General features: G+C 33.8%; 3 protein-coding genes across 6 annotated transcripts in view; 2 read left to right on the top strand and 1 right to left on the bottom strand.

Moving 5' to 3' along the window:
* The first annotated feature begins 271 nt into the window (after positions 1-271).
* Positions 272-3,395, top strand: LOC113518714 (Y-box factor homolog). The gene is made up of 5 exons (XM_026903684.3): positions 272-489; positions 1,742-1,805; positions 1,885-2,100; positions 2,212-2,355; positions 2,454-3,395. Exons 1-5 carry the CDS (start codon positions 378-380, stop codon positions 2,740-2,742), a joined length of 825 nt encoding a protein of 274 aa, XP_026759485.1. The 5' UTR covers positions 272-377; the 3' UTR covers positions 2,743-3,395.
* Positions 3,396-5,542: 2,147 nt separating this feature from the next.
* Positions 5,543-15,921, bottom strand: LOC113517784 (uncharacterized). Its single transcript, XM_031911430.2, has 6 exons — positions 15,582-15,921; positions 13,041-13,319; positions 10,338-10,495; positions 9,096-9,354; positions 8,149-8,256; positions 5,543-6,655 (listed from the first exon to the last, which is right to left on the bottom strand). The coding sequence occupies exons 1-6, from the start codon at positions 15,750-15,752 to the stop codon at positions 6,530-6,532; spliced, it is 1,101 nt and encodes a 366-aa protein (XP_031767290.1). The 5' UTR covers positions 15,753-15,921; the 3' UTR covers positions 5,543-6,529.
* LOC113518703 (facilitated trehalose transporter Tret1-like) overlaps positions 15,530-24,686 on the top strand; it is a 36,086-nt gene continuing 26,929 nt past the window's right edge. For 2 of the 4 annotated variants that reach the window (XR_008253040.1, XM_026903674.3), the window contains exon 1: positions 21,569-21,712. The gene's annotated coding sequence lies outside the window, so the exon portion shown is untranslated. Of the gene's footprint in view, positions 15,671-21,568; positions 21,713-24,686 lie in introns of those variants that run through there. The other 2 variants (XM_031911428.2, XM_052896539.1) reach the window with 2 other exon arrangements.

The following is a 24,686-nucleotide window of genomic DNA, read 5'->3' as shown; positions in this document are numbered from 1 at the left end:
ATACTAAATCTATGTACAAAAGTGCAAAATAATTAGGTATTATAAATATAGTAGGCCAAGTAATTTAAATTAACCTAAAATTATAAGTCACACAAGTGCTCTTCGATGATCTTTTATTTGATGAGTTGACTTATTACATATTATTAAATATAAGTATAACGTAGATAGAGAAATATTCGACTTTACTTAGATAAAGTTAGTTGATACTGGCAACTCTATTTCCCCTTCCACTAAAAATCCACTTCAACCAACTGAAGCGAGCCGCAAGCTAAGTACGAAGTTGTCAATCGCAACTATCAAAGAAGAGCGGTGAACATCGAGGAGAGGTCGTGGAGATTTTTACCATCTAGCCACCATCGCCGTTCGCCAATTACACCATGGCTGATACCGAAAAGGCGCCGCAGCCGCAGCCCCAACAGCAGCAGCAGCAGCAAGAGCAACCAGCCCAACCGCAACAAACGAAATCAGCTAAACAAAAGCAAGTCATTGGTGAGTGCGCCATCTTAGTTTTGTGTGACCGGCATTCTATGTTAGTGAAAGCACATGGTCACTAAATTTCAAAATCTCCTATTTCTTTAGTTCTAATTATATTTATTTATCTTGGATATGTTTCTCAGCTAAAAATATGACATGTAATTTGAGAATTATTTCTTGATGGCCTAGTTCGAATAGTTATTGATCGTATATTGACCCCGGCAGCATTGTGCCGCCGAGTGGAAGCATCTGAGCATCGCGTTGAATAAATCAATACCGGGGATGCGTCCTATTCAGTAATTACTTATGCACTTCGAATTCACTTAAATTTAGGTGACACGTGGCATGATTATTACTGTTTTGTAAATATTGTGTCGCGTCATATAACACGTGATTATCCATATTAATGCTTAGTGTTATTTAGTTTTTAAATTCATAATATTCCTTTAATCTACTTCATTAAGTGATATCGCTCTAAATTGGCTTACTTCATGATAAACAGTTATTTTTTATATGCTTATTTTAAACAATTTTATTGTATTTTTATTGTTAAATAATAACCAATTGATAAAATATATACTTCCCGATAATTTTGTATATAATAATAATAAATGCTTAAAAATTTGCCTCTAGCGAGTTTCAAGTGTTGGGGATAAATATTTGTCATGCTATTAGCGAGTAATTTTATTTTAAATTGTGTTAATATTTATTTATAATTTAGCATTGTTTGGCTATAAGTATATACAATAAAGAATTGTTTTCTTTATAAATTGCAAACCTGCAAGCTATTTAATCTTATGATCTCGTGTACATAAATTATGCACAATAAAATTGAAGGTACATAAAAAATAAACTGTTTTTTCATAAAAGAATTAAATGCACAAATAATAGCACATCTACTAAGAAATATAATATTTCTATACAAATACAGAAGACTTGTGTTATGCGAGTGTATTAATATTACAATGAGTGTAATATGTAAGTCTATTGAAGTAGTTTTTAAATAATATTACCTATTATATTTGTATTTAAAACAGAGTCAATATACAATCAATAACTTGAATTTTACATTATAAATAGAATTCATGTCATCTTTAATCCTCCATCCTTCCTCTACTGATATAAATTAATAGTTGTCATTTACCTTCTCTAATTAACTACAGTATAATGTACATACAACAGTACATTTCATCTAATAAGTTTTCTGCATTGTTTTATAATCGAATCAATAACTAAATTATTAATCAACTTAATTTTTAATTTCTAGCTGAGAAAGTTTCCGGTACCGTGAAATGGTTCAATGTGAAGAGTGGATACGGTTTCATTAACAGGTATGAAGTGAGAATGATAAGTCACAAAATACTACCATATTATAGTGATTTTATGTATATAATCTACTAAAAATTACAGAAATGACACCAAGGAGGATGTGTTTGTACATCAAACAGCGATAGCCCGGAACAACCCACGCAAGGCTGTGCGCTCGGTCGGCGACGGGGAGGCGGTGGAGTTTGCCGTGGTCGCCGGGGAGAAAGGCTATGAAGCGTCAGGAGTAACTGGTCCCGGCGGTGAGCCAGTAAAGGGCTCACCTTATGCAGCTGATAAACGCCGCGGCTTCCATCGCCAGTTAGTATGATAAATATTTTCTTATAAATATACCAATCCAAAATATAAGTGGTATCTGTTAGTTTGTAAACGGCTAATGATTTATGGCTACCATGTATATTAATTTTGTAGATATTACCCCCGTCAAGGCGGCGGACGTGGCGGTGAAGGCACTCCACGTAGAGGTGGCATGGGACGTCGTGGGCCCCCGCCCAATCAGGGGGGCGCACAGGGTGATGAAGGGCAGGAGGGATGCGGAGCACCACCACAGCGTAGGTAAGTGTCATATCACCAATTTTAATTCAATATTTGGTATCAATTTATTTATTCATTTTTAATGATGACTTACAATATTCATTTTTTTTTATTATTAGCTATTTCCGCCGTAACTTCCGAGGGGGTCGTCGTGGTGGGGGCCCAGGGCCGATGAACCGCGGCGGGTATCGCCGTATGCGCCCACGCAACTACCAACAGGGACAAGGTGGACCCAGCCAGGGACAACAGGGCCAGCCAGGTCAGCAAAATTCAAACCAACGTCAGAACGCCCAGGAAGGCGAGGCTCCGGCCACCACAACGTCTCCACAGCCACAGGCCAAGCCGAAAAATAATGCGAAACCTGCTGGCACCACTATCGAGACAACTACAAATGAGAGCCAGGCCTAATCCCTCGGTATCTGAATGGTGTGGCACACCCCCTCTATGTAGTGCATGTTTATTCTAGCTGTGCCACACACACACTTTACAACTTACTGTCTTGTCTGTCTGTCAACTTGAGATTGTCCGTTTTAATGTTGTTGCAGACATTTGAAATAAGATCTATGTACATTAACATCAATTTTTTTTGTCTTGTTGAAAAATCTTGTGGGGAGATTTATGATATGGAACTGCATTGCTATCATGAATCAGAGATGTGATATTTTTGTCACTTTTAAATTTTAATATATTATATTGTTTGTATTTGCGCGATATTTTGATTAACATTAAATTATGTTTACAGTTTTAAAAAATCTTAGGAGATTTAACGAGGAATTAAATTGAAATCTCCAGGAATGAGACATTGTGCAATGAAATTAATGATTTGTATATACACTAATAGAGAAATGTGCAGATTCCAAAGCCCCAACTGATTTTTTTTTTATATAGCCTCTTTTTTTATTTATATACTTTGCATATTTTTTTGTTATTTAAATTGACAAGTCTTATTTGTAACCAGGTAATTACTTGTATTTTATCTTGAAACCCTGATAAACTTATTTTCTTTTTCTTGCATTAGTATTGTATTTTAAAAACTATAAATAAAAGTTCTTTTTACCCGTGTGAAACATTTTATTTAAATATTAATACCTGATAGGCAAAACAATTCAGTAGTCCCTTTATATAGTCTCCTAAAATTGGTAGCTAAGGTAGGCTCTACAGACTTAACAGTTCATAGAATGTACGAGGGTCATTTGAAAAATTCTTAGCCTAACATGGTTAGTCATTGGTTTTTTTTATAACTACCCTTATTTTGTAGTTACATTATTTAGCAACATGTATGCACAGTTTAGTTTACTCACAGTAACTCATTGTTCGTTTACACGTAATACCGTAAGTCAAATCAGAGCTATTTTTGAAAATGGATAAAATTGAACATCGTGCAGTGATAAAATACCTGGATTTGAAAGGTTTAACTCCAAAAGCTATTCATGAAAACATGTCTGTTACTTTGGGCGAGTCCGCTCCTTCGTATGCGACTGTTAAAAACTGGGTGGCAGAGTTTAAACATGGTCGTGAGACCATTCAAGATAAGCCCCGTAGTGGCTGGCCTTCGACTGCTTCCACTGATTAAAATAAAGAAAAAAATCTGTGATTTAATTTTATCTGATCGAAGATTGACTGTCGAAGAGATAGCTAAGACTAGGCATCTCATCTGAGCAAACACATTATATAATTACTACTGAACTTGGATTCTCTAAGGTGTCTGCGAGGTGGGTACCGCGACTGCTTTCAGTGGAACAAAAACGCAACCGACTCACAACTTCTCGCGACTGTTTAGAGTTATATGAAGCTGATCCAGTAGAATTTGTTGAAAGATTTATAACCATGGATGAAACCTGGGTTCATCACAATACACCCGAGACAAAAGAATATTCGAAACAATGGAAAAGAGCAGGATCGCCGACCCCAAAGAAGGCAAAGGTGGTTTTATCGGCGGGCAAAATCATGGCATCCGTTTTTTGGGATGCGAAGGGTATAATTCTCGTGGATTATTTAAAAAAGGGTGAAACAATAAACTCCGATTACTATTGCAACCTGTTGCATCGTTTGAGAGAAGAAATCAAAGAAAAACGTCCAGGGTTGAGAAGAAAAGTCTTGTTTTATCAGGACAATGCGCGTGTTCACACCTCTGTGCAATCCATGGCAGAAATCCATCAATGTGGCTTCGAATTGTTACCTCATCCCCCATATTCACCGGATTTAGCACCTTTTATCTGTTCCCAAAGCTGAAAAATTTTTAGGTGGTAAACATTTTTTTACAAATGAAGAGGTCATAGCCGCCGTAGACGCTTATTTTGAGGAGTTAGATGAAGATTTTTTTAAAACTGGTATCGAAGACTTACCGGGTCGACGGAAAAAGTGTTTTGAGCTCGTAGGAGAGTATGTTGAAAAATAAAAATAAACTCAAAATCGTGTGGTTTCATTAAATATGTTAGGCTAAGAACTTTTCAAATGACCCTCGTAGAATTAAATATATAATAGATTATTAAATATTTAATTGAAATTTTGAATGTCTTGAATAAGTTTTCAGTTCCATGTTAAGAAAAAGAGGAATTGCTGACTTTGTACAAATGTTCAAAAAATGTATAATTACCTACTCCAAGCTCCTTGCTATCCTTAATCTATGTCTGGCATATAGAATTACAGAAAACTGTTTATGATAATTCACCTGTACTAAGGGTAAAAGCTATCAGGGCACGAGTGAGAGGTGATGAAGGTAAAAGATCAGTGCATGGCCCATCGCAATGAATTCATTAATAATAAACCACAATGGTTTCAAGAAGGCTCCGTGTAGAATTCGACCTGTTAGGGTAACTTGCTAGCAACAGGGAGTCGGACCCTATTACTATCAATTTTTTCCTCTCACAAAAAGGATTGATTCTAAGGTGACTATTCTCTAAAATTAAAATTTTAATTTAATATCACAGGGAAATCTTTATTGTATGTTTCAATATAAAGATTTGTCAACATTTATAAAACAGTAAGTGATGGTTCATAAAACAGTAATTCCACAAAACTATCAAATTATAATAGAAGGTTCTAGATAGGATCATGCCCAGTGATAGGTTAACTTCAATAAAAGATTAATACATGTTTAGATGGATTTATTATAAAAGCATATATAATATCTGTTAATGTCTAAACAAAAAGTATTCAAAAATAAAAGTTATTTAAAGTAATAATTTTATTATAATAATCTGTAGATTTTCGCACATAAAATTGCAAATTAATATTATACTGACTGAATAATAAGAGTATTAAATCAGTTTTGTTAAATACTGTTTATATAGTGGTTTAAATATTATTTGTACTAATATTATAACATACAAAGTATTGAGGATAGTACATTACCTTTGCCTGAGCATTCTCTTTCTACATAATTATCAGAAACTATTTATTAGATAGGTAACAAGAGTTAATATCATAACATTATCTGTCTTAATATGAAATTAATCATTAGTGATTTTTTTTTAATAAAGGTGTAGAAATTTAGGTATATATATCAGAGATGTAATTTATATAAGCTTAGGTTATATAAATAGTCTCCATAGACATACTTCGAGAAAAACGGGTGAACTTTTTCATACCAGTTTCCGTGTTAAATAGTTGATTCCTTTATAACTTCTATATTTAGTTTGTCTTAAAAGTTCTGCATTTATTTAATGTGTAAACACTTATTTATTTATTAAATAAGACGTCAAGATATTTGTTATGCATAAATATATACAATCCTGATAAAAAAAAGAGTCGGCTAATTTGACAATTGGCTTGTAAAATGTTAACCGATTTTTGAGGCTTCATGCTTTATCTATATAATCAAAGAAGTCAGACAACACATGGGGTCGATTCTGAGGGGCTATTTCTTTTCACTTAATATTGTAATTTGATTTATTCATTAAACATAGGCCTTTCTCATAGAGTAGTCAATTTTAATTTTATAATTTCGATATAATGCTGTTTTATGGAACTAAATTTAACATTATAATTAACAATATTTATTAAATCTACTTAGTTATTATAATAAAAAGTTCGCTCCTGTTGGTATCAAATTAAAATTTTAATTATAGTTTGATTTACAGAAATGGTGCTTCAGAATCGAACCTAAAAATTTAAATGTGTTATGTGGTATATATTTACAATAAATTTTGATGCCTTTTACAGTTTTACCATTTTTAAGACTTGTAGGTAATTTTTAAACTTGAAACACTTGTCGATTTCTTTCTGTTGACTTCTCTTTTACCGTTACGGATCGCAACCTGTTCTGTATTTTCTCCTTTACTGTATGCATAGTAGTACGTCTCTGCCGTTTCTTTTGTTTCTGTGAATTAGAAAAATGAATCGAGCGTCATCTAAAAGAAGGAGGTTTTATTATCTATATTTCATATTATTTACATTACATCAAATACATCTGCATTTTGTGGCTATGTTAAGTTGTTAATTTCTAGAAATTGCAAACGAATCATTTCGGTTACTAGTTGCATTTATAACTTCAGCTTACCAAAGTGTGGCAAAACATAATTATGTATTTGTCAATTTTCAAAAACAAATTAAGAGCATCCATACTTTCGCTTACCGAACTGTGGCAATAAATTTTATATGTATCTACCATAGAGTACTTTGCACCTTATTTCATATACTTTTCATATAATTTTAGAAGTAGAAAAATAAAAAAAATAGACCATTCCTATATGGCGTATCGAGATTAAACATACACCAGTTTTTAAGACCTTCATGGATACAATTCTTAAATCCATATCTAATTTCGTGTAGTAATTTTACCCGACGCCGGATGAAATATACAGTCAGTCAGAAAAAAATAACTAAAAACTATTGTTTTGACTAATATTGTCTTTATTAAGACCGCTCATATCAATTTTTCTTTAATATCTCTTAGGTAAAGACATCATCTAATTACAATTTCATATTAGTAAGAAGATAAATGAGAGTATAAAACCCGAAACATTGTCGGTAGGTTATTTTAGGATAATGAGACTCCCTAAAAGATCGAGCAGCGATTGATCGCCTAAAAATATCATCTTCTTCTTACCCTTATCTCAATTGTTTAAATTTTGACGTCGGCATAATTTGTTTTTATTTATATTACTTAAGGTTTTGGTTTTTAGTTATACGACTAGTGGCCTGTTTGACGTCTACCTTCCTTGGGATATATTTTTGATATTTCGAAAACAAAAGATTTTAATTCTCTCATTAAGTATTTAGGTACTTGAAAATAATATTTTTTAATGAATTTTCTTTCCAAGGGGTCCTTGGATTATTATGAATGCTTAACATAATTCTTATAAATTGAGAAGTTTCCTAATTTTTTTTTATACAAATTAAAATGGCAAACAAGCTGATGGGTCCACCTGATGGAAAGTGGTAACCGTCACCTATAGACATGAGCAGTACCATAGATATAAGAGTATACTGTTTCGCTCATGATACCCCCATGCGTTGTCATTCTTGAGGACTAAGCTGTTATCCCTCTGTACCCTGATATTGAAAATACCATGTTTAGCTTAACAGAATTAAAATGTAGGTCAAAACTTATAAGCTAATATATATACTCACAGCAATTTGATCATTGATGCTGATGGTACACCACATTTAATTTTGAGGTAAGTAACGTGATCCTCGCTGTAATAAGTTTAGAAGACACTACATGGCCGTACACCCTACTTTCCTTGACTTCATTGATTGACTTGAAGCAACGAGTGCAACAGACCGTTTCATATTTAATTATGTTTTCTTACTTATAAGTATTTATTTGTAAATTGTATCTACGAAATTATATTAAATGAAATTTCCTACTTGTAGCATATTTAGAGTCTGCATCTCTTGTGCAAGAATATTGGACTGTTCATCCATTTGGATAGAAGCCAATGATTCGCTATCACTAGTCGAAGAAGAGCTTGATATCTGTATAAAAAGAAATAGGGCTATAGGTCGAGAACGTATGTGTCAAAGCATGGTTCAGGTGACTGATAACAAAAATCGTAGATCAAAAAATCGGCCAGGTGCGAGTTGAACCTACACGCCAAGGTTTCCGTACTAAAATATATAAAAATTACGTAAAATTACCTTTATTTCATTTCTCATATGAAATTGAGACTATATAATAGGTAATATTACTGATACTACAATTCATAATTTTCATTTTTGGATATAATTGTGATAAAAAACTGAACCGCTTAACTTTGTTTTTGAAGGATTTTTTTTTTAATTTCTTATTAACAATGATAATAAACGGGAGAATAGGCCACCGTTTCTTCCCCGTGGATGTCGTAACAGGCGATTTAGGACATTTAATGGTAGAGGGCAGCAGCGCCCCTGTTAAAACGTCATCAAAGCCTAACAGAGGTTACTAATCCGCCTGCCAAGCGTGCAAGTACTTGCAATACCCCCTACTAGGGGAGGCCGGGGGGAAAGGGATTGTTAGCAATGGAGTTTGACAACCCCATTGCTAGCAATATGCCTTCTTAGGTCGACCTCCACGTGGTTCCCCCTGGAAACCATCGTGAACAATTCTTGTTGAATTCGTCACGATGGGCTAACTGACCTACTTCATCCTCACCTATTATCCTTTACTGGTGCCTCGCCGGTGTATACCGATAGCGCGGGTGAGGTTACCATTCCATTATCATCCATTAAAAAAATAGGGAAGGCCTATGTACAGCAGTGAACAGTTAACGGCTGATGTAATGATGATGAGGGAGGAATGTATAAATATATGCATTTAAACCTATTTGTAAACTTACCGGAATAAGAGACCCTCTTTTGACTTTAAGCGTCTCTTTAGAGTTCAGCTCTGGAGGCATGAAGATTGTATCGATACATAGTCTATTGTCTTCGTTAGCGTTAAAAATGAAGAAAGAGCTAGTTGTGGGCGGTAGATGTTGCATTAGTTTGTGACCAACAGCGACAATTGCGCAAATAACTACCGCCGCGACGGTGATGACGGGAGCATACCCAAGCCGCTCCACTGGCAAAGCACAATCAGACTTACGTTCATCAAACCTGTATATAGGTGATTGTTTACATGTTAATGAACGAGATATTTTCAAAAGTATAATCACAATGCGGTTGGGCATAAACAAAATTAAAGACTACTAGAGCAGATTCTGTAATGATATCAGGTTTTTAGTTAAAAATACTTCGGTAAAATTAATAACGATTGAACTCGTAATGAGACTTATTACGAGAAAAAAGATGTTTCTTTTTGTAAAGTAATGGTTCTTAATATTTGCTGAGATTGGAGAACAGCGGAATGACGAAAGGAGTAGGTAATGTATGTATTTACGGTAATAAAATTGCCGTGTGGCCCGGCGTAGAATGTGGTACTCCTTACTTTCCTGTGGGTATCATAAGAGCCGACTAAGGAAATTAAATGGTCGATGAATGGGCAGCAGCGTCGCTCTTAAAATACCATCAAAGCTTAATGCGATTGCCAATCCGCCGCAGTTACCAACGTGTAATAAGAGCTATTTCATTTTTAAAATATTAGAAAGTCATACGATAATTGCAATAATATTTAAGGTGTTAAAAATTTGGCATCACTATTTGGCGTGCGCTGCAATGATGATTGAATATATATAAAACAATGTACTACACTTTTATAGTACCTACGTATCATAACCCACAAAAAAATTCCGAGGCCAAATAACTAGTACACTTAAGTTACAATTACCCTTTTTTTTATTAAAATTTTTAATCAAAATACGGGAACAATTGAAAGATGATAACATTTGTATCATGATATTAATTCTTATCTAACTGAATAGTTTTATAATTAAGGCGAATAATGTGTATATATATTCCTCCATGTATAGTAAGAAAATAAACGCGATGTTAATGAACAGTCTTACGTTTAGTATTGTTGTTATTTCCTATCGATCCAGGTACTAATTTATCTTTCTATCTATTCATGCGTATTTGAAGCGGATCACTAGTATACAATAAATATAAATAAAATATTCGGAAAATTTCTGTATAGGACCTACCAATCTGAAACTCCACAGTTCTTGATGCCATCACATACGACACCGCTGGTAAAGCAAAATTCGTCATCTCCGATCACACACACAGTCTCATTCCTGAAGTTACATCCTACTGAAGGTTTCTTTCGAGCCGATGTAGCTGTAACTTGATATAAATTAGCCTGCAATGTCATTAAATCGAATGTAGGTCAACGACATATTTTTGCATACATGTATTTTAATGAGCAAAGTTCTGTCAACAGAGGAGAACGATTGTTAGCGAGGGAGACTAAGGGCCCTTTAGCTAGTGTTAAATAAACATTGTCATGTTGACCTCCACATGATCCTCTTGGAAAGCATTGCGGAAAATACGTCATAATGGGCGAACTGACCTGATTTCATCCTCACCTATCGTCCCTCCAGCTAACGTAAAAACCAACAGTGCAGACCGAGTTACCACACCATATGTGTTTAAAGTTTAATGTTGACAAATATAGGTTAACAGGGGGGAAGGGATTGTTAGCGATGGGTCTTAACAGCCTCAATACTAGCAATGTTACTAATCAGGTCGACCTCCACGTGGTTCCCCCCGGAAACCATCGTGGTTACTTCTCGTGGAACTCTTCACGATGGGCTAACTGACCTGCTGTCATCGTCATCTATCATCTATCACTGGTGCCCCGCCAGCGTATACCGTTAGAGCAGGCAGGGTTACTATTGCATTATCACCCATTAAAAAAAAATAGGTTAACAAATATATACGTTGGTATAGAATCAAGGTACAACTAAATAACTATTTATTGCTAATAAGCAACATTGTAAATGTAGATATCCGCTTATCTACGAGCAATTAATTTATAACTACTTATGCAAATGTGTTTACAATATTCAAACAAAATAATTACATTGTGTAAATATAACTAATATGCGTTTAGGTAATGTTTTGGTTGAAACGAAAATAAATATAACAACTAATCGTCACCCTCGACTTTGGCCGTGATATCGGCTGACTAATAGTATGGGTATGGCATATCTCGTGATTATTGGTTAAGTCTTTTTAAAATTTTGTTAAATGTTGTTTTAAATTTAGAGTTAACAAACAAAATTTACTTTCACATTTATAATAATACTAACTTTTACCCGTGATTTCGTCCGCATTATATTCGTCCGGAATATATTTACTGACTGGGATGTTTTTATGAACTTAGAATGGCAAACAAGCTGACAGCTCACCTCATGGAGGGGGGGGGGGGGTTGTATGTAATGCGGAGTACCAGTCTCATTGCTAGCAATGTAGGGTACATTGCTAGTAATAGGACTGATACTCCGCAGCTCGGGCAGGTTAACCTCCTAGTAATCGCCGTTGGAAATCATCGTATTGGATTCTAGGTGTATTCATCACGATGGGTTAAGTGATCTGCCTTTTCATTCTCACCTATCACCCTTCACTGGTGCCCCGTCATCGTATACCGTTAGCGCAGGCGAGGTTACTATTTCATTATAATACATTCAAAAATAAGTCCACCTGATGAAAAATGGCGACAGTCGCCTATAGACATGAGCAGTACCATAAACATTACAATGTATAATATGCCGCTCATGATACCCTTCATGCGTTGTCATTCTACCTCTGTACCCTGTAAGTTCATTGGCACATACCCTCTTTCAAACCAAAACTCAGCTATGCAAATACAATTGCTCCTTTTAGTAAATTAGCCTATATATTTCTCCATCCCATATAGTATTTAAACCTATGTTACATACCGATTACATTACCGTTATATACCGATTGGTTAAAGCGCTAAGAGGTAACAAATAAACTCAGTTTCACGTATTAGTAATGATTACTAGTAGTAGTAGTAGGAATGTAATTTAAGAAATCTATATACAACATATAAAGAGCAGCTGTACATAACTAGTTTGGCCATAAATATTGTTGAATTAAAAATTTTAAATTTGCTTTGGTGGGGCGGGTCTTATCAAGAAGTCACAAAACTACATTTTTGTGAAAAAGGAGTGAAAATTTCAGCCAAAGTGTATCAAGATACTCTCGTAAGTCTTGGATCGTGTTGTGAAATCTCTCAGCAATACACTTTTTAAAAATATACCGTGGACATTTCCTGCAGGACTCTGCACCTGATCACAAGGCACGAACTACCCAAGCCTGGCTTGAAACCAACGTTCCGGACTTTATAAGAGCCTAGCCTAGCTAGCCCTCATCTAGCCCAGGCCTCAACCCTTTATGACTTCAAATTATGGTCAGTTTTATAGGATATGGTCTGCTCTAAACGACACGGTAACATCGAGTCTTTTAAAAAATCTTTAGAGCAAGTAGTAGCGAAATTTCTCTTCGAATCAGTGCGTAAATCCATAGATTCGTAGCCAGACAGATTAGAGGCCTGTATAGAAGCCAAAGGTGGCCAGTTCGAATGGAATATTTTTTTATTTTTTGCTGAGACATTAATAAATATGTATGTATAAATTTTAGTAATATTACATTACTTCATAAAAAAATGTATTTTCGTTCTTAACAGAACTTATGGCTGGACCAGACATATATAACTCGCGTAAAAAAAAATAATTGAAATAATTCAAATATTTAATTTTCATAAAATAATTAAATAAAATTCATAAAATAATTGGAATAATTCAATCAAATTGATAACCTCCTTTTTGAAGTCGGTAAAAAAGTTTGAGCGCTTTGAAAACCATAATGATAATACTCACATTCATTTCAGAATTAATACTACTATTGCTCAAGAATCGAAATCGCAGCCTATTTTTCACAGATACTATGAAATATGGCGAATTGACATCTCTTTCTCCTATTAAATCACAAAGTCTCAAACATTTGTTTTTCTTCATCACCGTAAAGACATCTCCATTGGCGATACAATTAGTCCCAACGTTGATGGGGAAGCGTATTACAATCAGTAGCGACTTGTCGCCATCTGTCGTAATATCTACTATGCATTCGTAGTCGATCTCACTTAGTGTTCGTAATACCTAAAGTAGAAAAAAAATTTATATACCTACTTTAAATTTTATTATAACAGACTGATAATTGAAGAATAATGAGGGTAGATTAATATACTCACGTGAGTCATCACGTGTATGTACTTACAGGTAAACGCGATGAAAGGCGAACCCCACTAAATATAATTATTATATAGTTTCGCTTTAGATGCATTGCAAGGAATAATGTGTAAATGATGAATGAAGCTATGTAAGTTTACTGGCTGCGTCTTCAAAAAAGTTTATAATTCAATACGCTTTATAATTTTAGTGTATAAATATATTGTAATAATATAATAATTAAATAAAGATAACCTATGTAAAATATCATGGAAATATAACGCAATCTGGTGGCTCCTGTCTAGCGCTGGTCAAATGTTGTGAGACAAGACATGGTAGCCTCGCAATGTCTCTGCATCGATCAAAAGAAAAGGTTGAATTGGAAGGTAGATTTTGATTGCAACAGCAGTACCTTAGATAGTCACTATTGTCTATACCACTAACACATGGTAGAGGAAGGGATTGTTAGTAATGCGGACCACCGATTCCATTGCTAGCAATATGGCCAAATTCCAAGTGGTCCCCCTTGGAAACCAATATTGCTGAATCCCAGGTGTATCCATCACGATAGGCTAACTGACCTGTCTTTTCATGCTCACCTATCACCCCTCACTTGTACCCGCCAGTGTATACCGTTAGTGCGGGCGGGTTTTCCTATTTCATTATCATCTTATTAAAAAAAACTAGCACGTGGTAAATATAACACGATGTTTGCACAGAGATTCTACGACTTTCTTAAGCCTTACTTTTATAAAACGATTCACTTAAAAATATCAATTTACCTTCTCAATATATATAAGGTCGACAACGTGCATGTGGCATTCCTAGTGTTGCAGGCTATAGTTACCATCAGACGGGCTGTATGCTTGTATGCCACCTTTGTGGTATAAAAAAAATGTGTAATTAATCTGTTACAAAGTAACTTCAGTATATATATAATATATATAATATATAATATATATATATATATATATATATATATATATATATATATATATATATATATATATATATATATATATATATATATATATATATATATATATATATATATATCTTTTTCGTTTATTAACAACCTAGTCAGATCAGCCTAATAACTTTTGAGTTCTTCACTGTACGAGTATGAATTCCCATAAATCGTTCCATGCCAGGATGGAGACCTAATGACTTGTGGTACGAGTTCTTCAGACATACAGTTCAGACACCAGTTCTCCACAACTGTGTAGTATCTATGGTATTATTCTAAATATTTTATTGTAAATGTAATAGTTTTTGTTATTAGAGTCGATATTTTGTTACTAAATTATTGCAGGGCTCGTTTTTATTTGGGACAAAGATAAGATTTTTAATAACAGTGATAGGTGTGCCATAACAATACACCTTATTAGGTCAACTTTAATTGTCGCTAATACATTCGTTAACATTGAAGGCGACTGTCAATTCAATTATACAAATATACTAATCATGACACATTAAATCACAGATAGAATTTATTATATTTCTTCCTTCTCTTTCAGATTTCTTAATAAATAAAACTATAATTGGTAATAGGGAAAACTTGTATTGAAAATATCCGATGATGGGAACGAATGTGTATTATTTATATTTATATTATATTTACCAGAGGGAGACTTTGTACAAAAGTCGATTGCTTGGGTACCTCTGTCCCATTCGTGTTTCAACCGTGAAGCAGTTGTGTTTCCATGGCTGTGTTTCGGATTGAAGGGTGGGATATGGCGTGAATTTACTGGGTACAGAAGAATAACATCTGAATCCTCAGGAATGGCAACGCATGGGAGGTATCATGGGTAAAACAGTATACTCTGTTATGTCCATGGTGCTCCTCATGTTTATAGGCGACGGTTACCATTTTACATCAGGTGGGCCGTCAGCTTGTTTGTCATTCTAAGTTGTATAAAAAAAGTAAATCTTCTTATTACTGGTTATATACTAATATATTAGATATATTAAGTAAAATAATTTTCCATTCTCCTACTTAGCAATCATTAAGTTATCAGGAAAATAAACAGCCTTGTTCATTAGTGAACTATGCAATATGTAGAGATAAGTCTAAATAAATAAGATAGATTAATGTGCAATAATTATTATAACATTGTATATTATTAAGTATAATGAGTGTTAGACGATAACAGATTTGTGACAATATTTTAATTAACTGCAAATAAGACTAACCAGAGTGATAGTGTCAGACATGCCCATTCCAAAGGACAAATCGTATCGCAAGTAATGAGAGAAAGCGCAGTCGTTACTAATATCCCAAGGTCGGTACAAAAGCAGCAAGCCATTTGAACTTACTAGACTAAATAAATATGGAAATATGCACAAGATACTCTGTCCAAACATGCCTACTATTTATTGGTGACATCACTCATAATCTACGTGGCTGTGAAAGTGTATATTTACTTATGTGTATATTCAACTAAGCAAAATTTATGTAACAAGATATAGGTGCAAAATTTGGGACAAAAAATTATAATATAAAATGTTATTGTATTATATACAAAACAGTAATTTCGTGAAATTATTAATTTTTTTTTATCAACAAGTAAATTTCTTTACAAATATAATATTGATAGGATTTTTCCTAAAGTTTATCCTCTATCAATAGGTATTTTCTAAGAAGCGAGGAAGAGGAGTTTGTTAAATAATACCGTGGCCGAGTGCCACTATTTGTATTGCTGGGTTAAAGTAAGATTGTAGGTATATCTACGTTTACCCAAAGGTATTTTTTCTTCTCGCTAATCCATAGATGCAGTCGTGAGTATTTTTTCCTCACCATCCACGGATCGTCAGTTACTTTTTTCCTCTACAGAAATAATTAACATTACTGAGTTCTCAATTAAAAACTAGTAAGTAGGAAACATATTAACATTATAAATGCGAAACTTTGTAATGATGGATAGATGTTTAGATGTTCGATTTGTTTGATTTATGAAAGAATAACATTCATGCAAAATTATTCAATAGATTTGAATGAAATTATGAAACGGATAGGTTATATCCTAATATAGCACCTATTGAATATTATAGATATTCGCGCGGACGGTCAAAACCGATACAGCTAATTCTTAAATAAATTAACTATGTTTAAAGATTCATTATGTGTATGGGAGGTAGTGAAGCTACAAGCAATATAACAAGTGGCAAACATTTAAATAGTAGGTATAAAACGTAGGTTATACAAAATAAAAAGGTGAAGATTTGAAAAATACATCATACGCATCCATCAGACCTTGATTTTGTCTAATGAGACTAAAAAAGCATTGTCATCTAGATTCCTATATAAAAAGATTATTATTTATTTTAATTGGCATACTATATCTTGTGGTGCATAATTACATCTACCTTCAGTATTTCGCTCATTCAAATTTTTTTCTCACAAAGCTATAAATTAGGCTGTTGTAGCATCGTGATTGCCCTTGATTATAATGTTTTGTCACAATTATAATTAGTAGTCACAGTCAGGATTGCTTATTACGTAGGTACTATTAAGTAGATAAAAAATATAAAAACTAGCGATTTCCTGAAGACGTCGTCATATTGCTAAATTCGCATTTAGATTATATTGAAATGGAGACTTAAAAATGTAAACAACTTTTCTATAGGTATACTAGCAATTTAATAACAAGCTAGAGAAAAAACTAGCTGACTCTCACCATGATTTAAAGCCTGCACGTTTTACAGCTTCGAACATACTATCCTTCTAGATATATACCACAGAGGCTGTAGACTCTGGATTCCAGGTTTTTATGTGGTATACTTAAGCTGTAATCCAAACGATGACAGGTGTTCTTACCTAGCACATATTGGCGGGTCAGGTAGGGGTCTCGAGGCGAATCGGAGGCAACAACCTTTGGATCACTGGGTTTGAATCCGATTTAACGGCGTGGCGTGGCATCTTACCCTATATGGTATTGCAGCGTGAATGGGCCGGCTCCATCGAGGAAGTACTACATCCTTACAAACTACCGACGCTAAGTGACCGCACTTTTAGTGCGACTTCATTCCGTATGGTGAGTGAGGGAGTTCGGATACCTATCCTATATCCATCCCTGTTCTGACCCTAAAATCCTTCCCCCAATCCCGTCCTCTCAACTACTCAACTATGGCATAAAATTTAGAAAAAATAAAACTTTCCGCTCATTACAACCAAGAGAAACAGAGCAAGTTTTCTTCGGCATCACCTTCGCTCAATATGGCACTTTGCAACATTAGCACCACCACGTAAAAACGGAGAAACGTGAGAAATCACGGAAATATAAATATCCACTCTGAACGAAACCTCATATCTGACCTATCTGGGCTATAAGCTAGTATATTATTTTATTCTGTGTGCGGGTATATGCGCGTATGTCAAAGAGGATATCTGCTGTCACCGCCTTGGAATACTTTAAAGCAACTGCAACGATCACCCTCGTATCTATGCATGTCTATACAGGTCCCACAGCGGTAACACGGAAACCGAACAATTTATTAAGCACGCCCAAATGGCTACAGGTTCTCTGCTCGAAAATGTGCCCTATGTGTCGAATGTGTGTGTGTGTGATTCTTGGCGACTTTAATGCCCAATATGTCGAATGGCTTGGTCCGCGTACAACCGACTATACGGGAAGATCTGTTCATGACTTTGCTTTAGCTTATAGCATGACGCAGTTTGTTTCCTCGCCTAGGTGAATAACTGATGTGTTGGACCATTCACTTATACTGCTGGACCTTCTGCTGACCACGCACCTAGACCACTATGTGATTTCCGTCGAAGCCCCGCTTGAATCGTTGCTTCATTCTTTGACGCGGAACGGGGTGCCTCTCACGAGTCAAATACCATCTTGTTCAACTGGTAGACGTCGTATTTGGCACTACAGGCTAGAACATTGGGATGAAATGCAATTGTTTTTCGCATCTTACCCATGAAGGCAGGTTTGCTTCACACTAGATGATCCCGACGTCATTGCCGATTCCATCGTCGAAATGGTACTTCAGGGAATGGAATTATTTATTCCTAACTCTGTAGTGCTCGCTGGTAAGAAATATCAGCCCTGGTATGGAGCCTCTTGTAGAATAGTATCTCGTCTAAAACAGGAATGCTGCATAGCTTGACTAAACTTTTTTAAAGCTGTTATAAAAATGAATCTTTCTGGAAAGGTCTATTACAGGATAGATAAATATATTAATGATAAAAAGGCTTGGTAGAAATAAACTCAAATTAAATTTCTATAAGTGCAAAGTTGCTGACATTGTTTATTTTTTATAATGTTGGTACTTGTTTCTTTTACTGATATATTTAGTATTTATTTTTTAAATGTCATAAATAATTAAAAAAAATAATTATTATATAAAAGACATTTTAATTTTGTAATGAGTGGGTATACTGATTGTCATCTTCAATTTGGTATCGATATTTTTGACATAATTGCGTATCTTGAAACAACTCACTTTAATCTCAGGTTGGTAGTGGCGTGGGGGGTTGGGTTATTAGGCTGTCTATAATATGTTTGAAAACAACGGCTTGAACAACGAAGCATAACGGCTGGCTCGTTGGTCATGCTCATGAACGGGTGCTTCTAGTAGGGACTGATCTGTTCTAGAATACTGTGATTGATTGTAGCTTTCTATTTTTTTTCTAAATTTGTGATGGTCTTTTATCCGTTCATAGTTTTTGTCGTAAACTTTTATTTGAAAAAACCACAGCTGTGGGTGTGTGGTTTCTTGCCCTTTCTTGTCAGCTAAAATGCTCAGTAAACTTGAATTCCGAAATGGGCGGTATATTTGTAAAAAAAAAAATTAATACAAAATGCTTATTATTAAGTTTACTTGAATGAAAATTATTTATTATAATTATTAGTAATGCAATTACCTGTAATCCACATAATTAAAAATAATGGCTAGCTAAACAGGCTCCTCTTCCATTGGCATTGACTCTGCTCAACGGTGTCATGAGTTATGATTCAGTACCTGGACTTCGATATACTTGTAAATATGTTAACTTTCGCAGATAGGCAATAATTTATTTAGAAAGCATAACTCCTAAGCGTGATTCCTAAGCGAGTGATTTGGGAAACAGTCAAGCTTGCTTAGTAATAATAATAAATAAATTACCTGTCTTCTATTCGTGCTTATGTTGGCAAGCAGTTGTGCTTGTGTATGGTTGTTTCTTTTAGAAGAAGGGAAAATGGCAGTGCAATGATAAAATATGGAATCGTAATATCTTAGTTGTCAAGAACGGCAAACCAAGAGGGCACGGAAAGTCCATATGTTGTATCTATAGGCGACGGTTACTATTTTCTAATAGGCTGTCAGCCTATCTGCCATTCTAAGTGGCGTTTAAAAAAATATACAAGTCGGTAAAAATTTTTATATAATTTTATTAAACTAGCTAGCTTTTTCTTGTTTCTTCGTACCCGTAGATTTTAAAAGTAGGAAAACCAATAAAATTTACTACTTCTAGATAGCGTATCAAGATAAAACATACACCAATTCTTAAGTTAGATCTTCAAGAATATAACTGTATGCAATTTGGCGTAGTAGTTTTAACTACATGTCGGAACACATATACTAGATTTAAAAAAAATGTTTTAGCAGCTATTGATTTTATTAATAACCTTTATAGATTTTTTTATAACACAGAAGGCAAACAAGCACACGGCTCACCTGATGGTAAATGACCACCGTCGACTATGATCACCCGCAACATTAGAGGCATCGCAGATATGCTGCCGACCTTTTAAAACGGATATGCTTTTTTCTTGAAGGTTATGATGTCGTATCAGTTCGGAAATACTGCTGCTGGAAGATGATTCCAAAGAGTGGTTGTGCGTGGAAGAAAGTGCCTTGAAAAACGTACGGTAGAGGACCGCTACTCATCCAGATGGTTGGGTTGGAACTTTAGTTTGAATGTGGTCTATCGGGAGAAGCTGGTATTGTGGCACTCCTGCCCATAGTTGAGAACAGTATTACATATGTGTCATGACTTGAGTTTTATACGATTTCAAGCGGTGAACCGGCGTGAAATACCGTCTCACTCTATTGAGTATTCCTAAATTTTTGGAGGCCATCTTAGTCTTTTCCTCCAGATGACCGCAAAACTGGACGTCGCTCGATATATCAACGACAAGGATCCCTAGACTCGACTTATTATCAAGGAAAGTGCCCTGAAAGCGAGGAGATACGACAAACGGCGTCTTTTTTGCGGTTAACAATATATATCTTCTATGTACATAAATCGACTAGTTAACATTTCACTATATTAGTAAGAATTAAGATTATATTAGTAGATATCTTATTATTTGTTTATATAATATTAGTAGGTAAGATTAATTAGAGATCGTAACAACCGATGTTACGACCACAATATAAATCTATAAAACATATACCTAAGTAAGTTTTGAAAAGTCGTCTAGAGCTAAATTTTACTCATATATATTCTACTCTACTATGTAAATAATTTGTTTTGTTATTCCTATAAAGTAGATGCTTGGCATTTTGTTATTACACCATGTCAAAGGAACTCTTGAAAAAAAAATCAATTAAGCTTTCTATAACTGATTGAATAATTATATCCTTACATTAATATTCAGTGATTATTTTATAAAAACCTTCTGTTACGATGTTCGTCGACGCTAATCTCAGAAACCGCTCAATCGAGTTTAATGAAATTATATTTAAAATTTCATTAAACTCGATTGAGCGGTTTCACGTATTTACGTGTTGTTTATTCTAACTTTAGAGATAGTTTTTTTTATCTCTATAGAAGTAAATGGATCGAACAATGACAATAGGGGATAGTTGTATAAGCTAGTAGGATTATGAATCGAATGAGGTCGATTTAGAAGCGCCATTTCTCTAATTTTATCTCTAAAATTAAAATTTAAATTTAATATCACTGCAAACTTATTACATTTACTTATTACAAGGACCAATATGATCTCATTTTCTAATAGTCCCAAGTCCAAATTATTATTATTATAGTATATGGTGGTCTATAAAACAGTAATTTCGAGAAATTATCAAATTAAAATATTAAGTTAAAAGAGAGGATTAGATAAATGGCGCCTCAGAATCAACCAGAATTCTACCTTAATTTATGATTCGCACCTTCCTTCACGATAGTAGGTAAGTCTGTCGGTTCGTTTCGCCATTCACTACACCAGCGATCATGTAATTTGTCTTGATCTTGGCACCATAGTATTAAAAGAGACGGTTTGCGTGCTGGTTGTGTGCAAACAGCTGTTCAATTGTAGTATCGGACATTCTATTATTTATACCATCCGTGTTCTATCTCTAACCTGTTGCCATAATAAATACAAGTGAGTATGTGTGTATACAATACTTGCTTATTTATTATTAGAGGTCTTGAAAAATAAATAGTTCTCCGACTTATACTATGTCTTTACTATTTTAGATAATAAGTAAGTAAAGTTTGATAATTTATTCAGCAGGAATAAATAATCGCACTAAACAATTTCTTAGTATTTTAGTAGACTCGATTCTCTCCGAATGATGTATGCTCTTAAACAACTTCTAGTAAGTATTAAAAATACAGAAAATGTATAAAAGAATAATAGCTCCATACCATTACAAAGATTCTGAGTTAGTGCTAAGATATATACTAAAGCAACAATAACTCAATAAATATCAAAAAGTGGACCTATTCTATTGTACTTAGTTACTTACTGTTAACATATTTTACATAATAGAAACATTGTAACGGAATTAATTTCTTAAGATAAAATAAATAATGCAAAATTTATTGTGTATTATATGAAATAAATTTGTATAGATAAGGCTCTGTCATGCGATGTAGTGAAAGTTAAAGCTTGACAAGATATTATGTATTTTTTTTTTATTTTTGAAGTAATATCTGTAAGTATTTTTTAATTATTGCATAAAATTCTTACTTATTATAAATATAATGTGGCCGATTTTTAGTTACATTTCGGCGTTGTAAGTAATTGTCGTGGCGTTATAACACCTACTTGGAATAGGCTACTTTTAATCCCGGTCACGCGAACTGAGATGAAATCACGGATATTGCTAGAGTTGCTCGAAATTTAAGTTCATAAGTTATTTATTAGTTAGTAATTTTAATGTCATAAATTAATAAACAGGTTAAAAAATATCTTCTGACATGTTTATCCGATGGAATTTGTACCTACATCTCTACTACCCGTATGTATATGTGAAAATATATAGGTAGTAAAATATACTAAATATAAAATGAAAATGTTCCAACTGCAAGTATTCCTTCCGTTGTGTAACTGGGAACATACTTAGTCCGAATAGTTAAGAGATACGGGTTTGAATTCCATCGGATTGACTCGAGGTTATATTGGAAATGCAGAGTTATGGATTAAAAATATTTTCTAATTCTAATTATATTTATTCAAACAGAAGTCTGTTACCTATTTACAAGCACTTTGAAATAGTAATTTTTTAATGTAGGGGATTTATTTATTCATTGCATTTGGTTTTCTTTGGTCATATCGCTCTGAGGATGACCTTAAGACCTCGTTAATTCGTCACAACACTGAAATTATTTTTTTAAACATTATATATTTAGGAACTTTTGTTCATTTTGGGTACGCAGTCCTATTAAACTAATTTTGAGATATATACGTGACTTTAAATTTTAAAAGATTTGTATGATTCCTTCCTTTTACAATTTAGTTCTAAAAGTAGTCAAGTTATACATACATATGTCAGTAATGGTTATCTATATAAATACGGAAAACAAAAACATTCTTTCTGTGGTTAAATACTATATTAATAACATAAAAAAACAAAATTTTGAGATTCAGTCCATTAAACTGAAAACTTTTGTAAATATCTTTTTTTTCTAATACGTAAGCATTTTAAAAATTTTGTAAGTGATTTTTATGGCCAATTTTCATACTGTAACATAATTTATGCAATTAAGAATTGATGATTATTATATCAGTTATATATAAAAAGTTAACGGTTTAGTGTTGAACATAGGTCTTCCCCATTAGCGGGAATGATGTTAATATTTGCAACACTGGGCAGAAGGGTTGGCAACTGCAATTAGCTTTTAGTGATATTTTAAGAGGGACAATGCTGCCTATCTTTCGAAGTTTTCCCTCTTGAGACATCCATGAGACAGAAAGGGGTGGCCTATTTTATGCCTGGACTACGCGGCAAACATCAATGGTTACCAAGCAATATATTATTCTTTTACTTTAACATCTAACAAGTACAGCTACAGAATTAGTGACCAATATTGAAAGTTTTTAACAGTTACGTGATCGTATTATACTTGAATATCATTATACAGTGAGTGTAAAAAGTATTCGTACACCTAGGGTTATAATAAAAAAAATACGAATTTGATAGACTTTCCTCTATTTTTTTAATTTACATCAATACTGTTAAATAGTTTAACATTCCCGCACTTTGTTTATGATAATTTTTGTTTTATAAAAAAAAAATTATACAACATAAAAATATTTTTACGTTAACTAAGCAAATAATGACAAACAAAAAGTATTCGTACATTCATTCTTTTTTAAATAAAATTCTGTATAAATCATTTATTCAATCGAATTTTTCATATATCTACAATGCCAAGGTCATTTTTAATACGTAGGTATAGATATTAGACGTTTTAGTTGCACTCGTGACAAGTATAGACGTGTTTAGTTACAAAAATGGGTCGTAAAGCAAAAGAAACGAGTGAAGAGGGGAGAAAAATAATTATTAATTTGCATAATCAATGTAAATCATTATGTGAAATTGCAAAATTTGTCAATAGACCACGTTCAACCGTACAGACTGTAATTGATCGGTTTTCTATTACTAAAACACTAAAAAACAAACCCAGAGGTGGGGCGTCCATCAAAAATCACGCCTCGATTGGATCGGAAAATTTTAAATTGTGTAAAAAAAAATCCAAAAATTAGTGCCCCTCGAGTCTTACAAGAAATTAATAATATCAATGATTGCCATATTTCTGTCAGTACCGTTCGGAACGTATTACGTAGTAACGATTATCATGGAAGAACTGCGCGTAAAAAGTATTGGGTAAATGATATTAATAGAAAAAAAAGATTAGAATTCGCAAAAAATATATTAATGAAAAAAATCATTTTTGGCAAACTGTTATTTACTCAGATGAATCGAAATATAATATTTTCAAATCGGATGGACATCATATGGTATGGAGAAAACCTAATATGGAATATAAGAAAGAAAATTTATGTCCAACGGTAAAACACGTGGTGGGTCAGTATTTGTATGGGGTTGCATGAGTGCTTTTGGGGTGGG

Source organism: Galleria mellonella, unplaced genomic scaffold (assembly GCF_026898425.1).
Source record: "Galleria mellonella isolate WM207_F2 unplaced genomic scaffold, CSIRO_AGI_GalMel_v1 utg33, whole genome shotgun sequence".
Lineage (NCBI taxonomy): Eukaryota > Metazoa > Arthropoda > Insecta > Lepidoptera > Pyralidae > Galleria > Galleria mellonella.
Note: the sequence above shows the minus strand (reverse complement) of the source record. Positions and strands in the feature narration are given on the sequence as shown.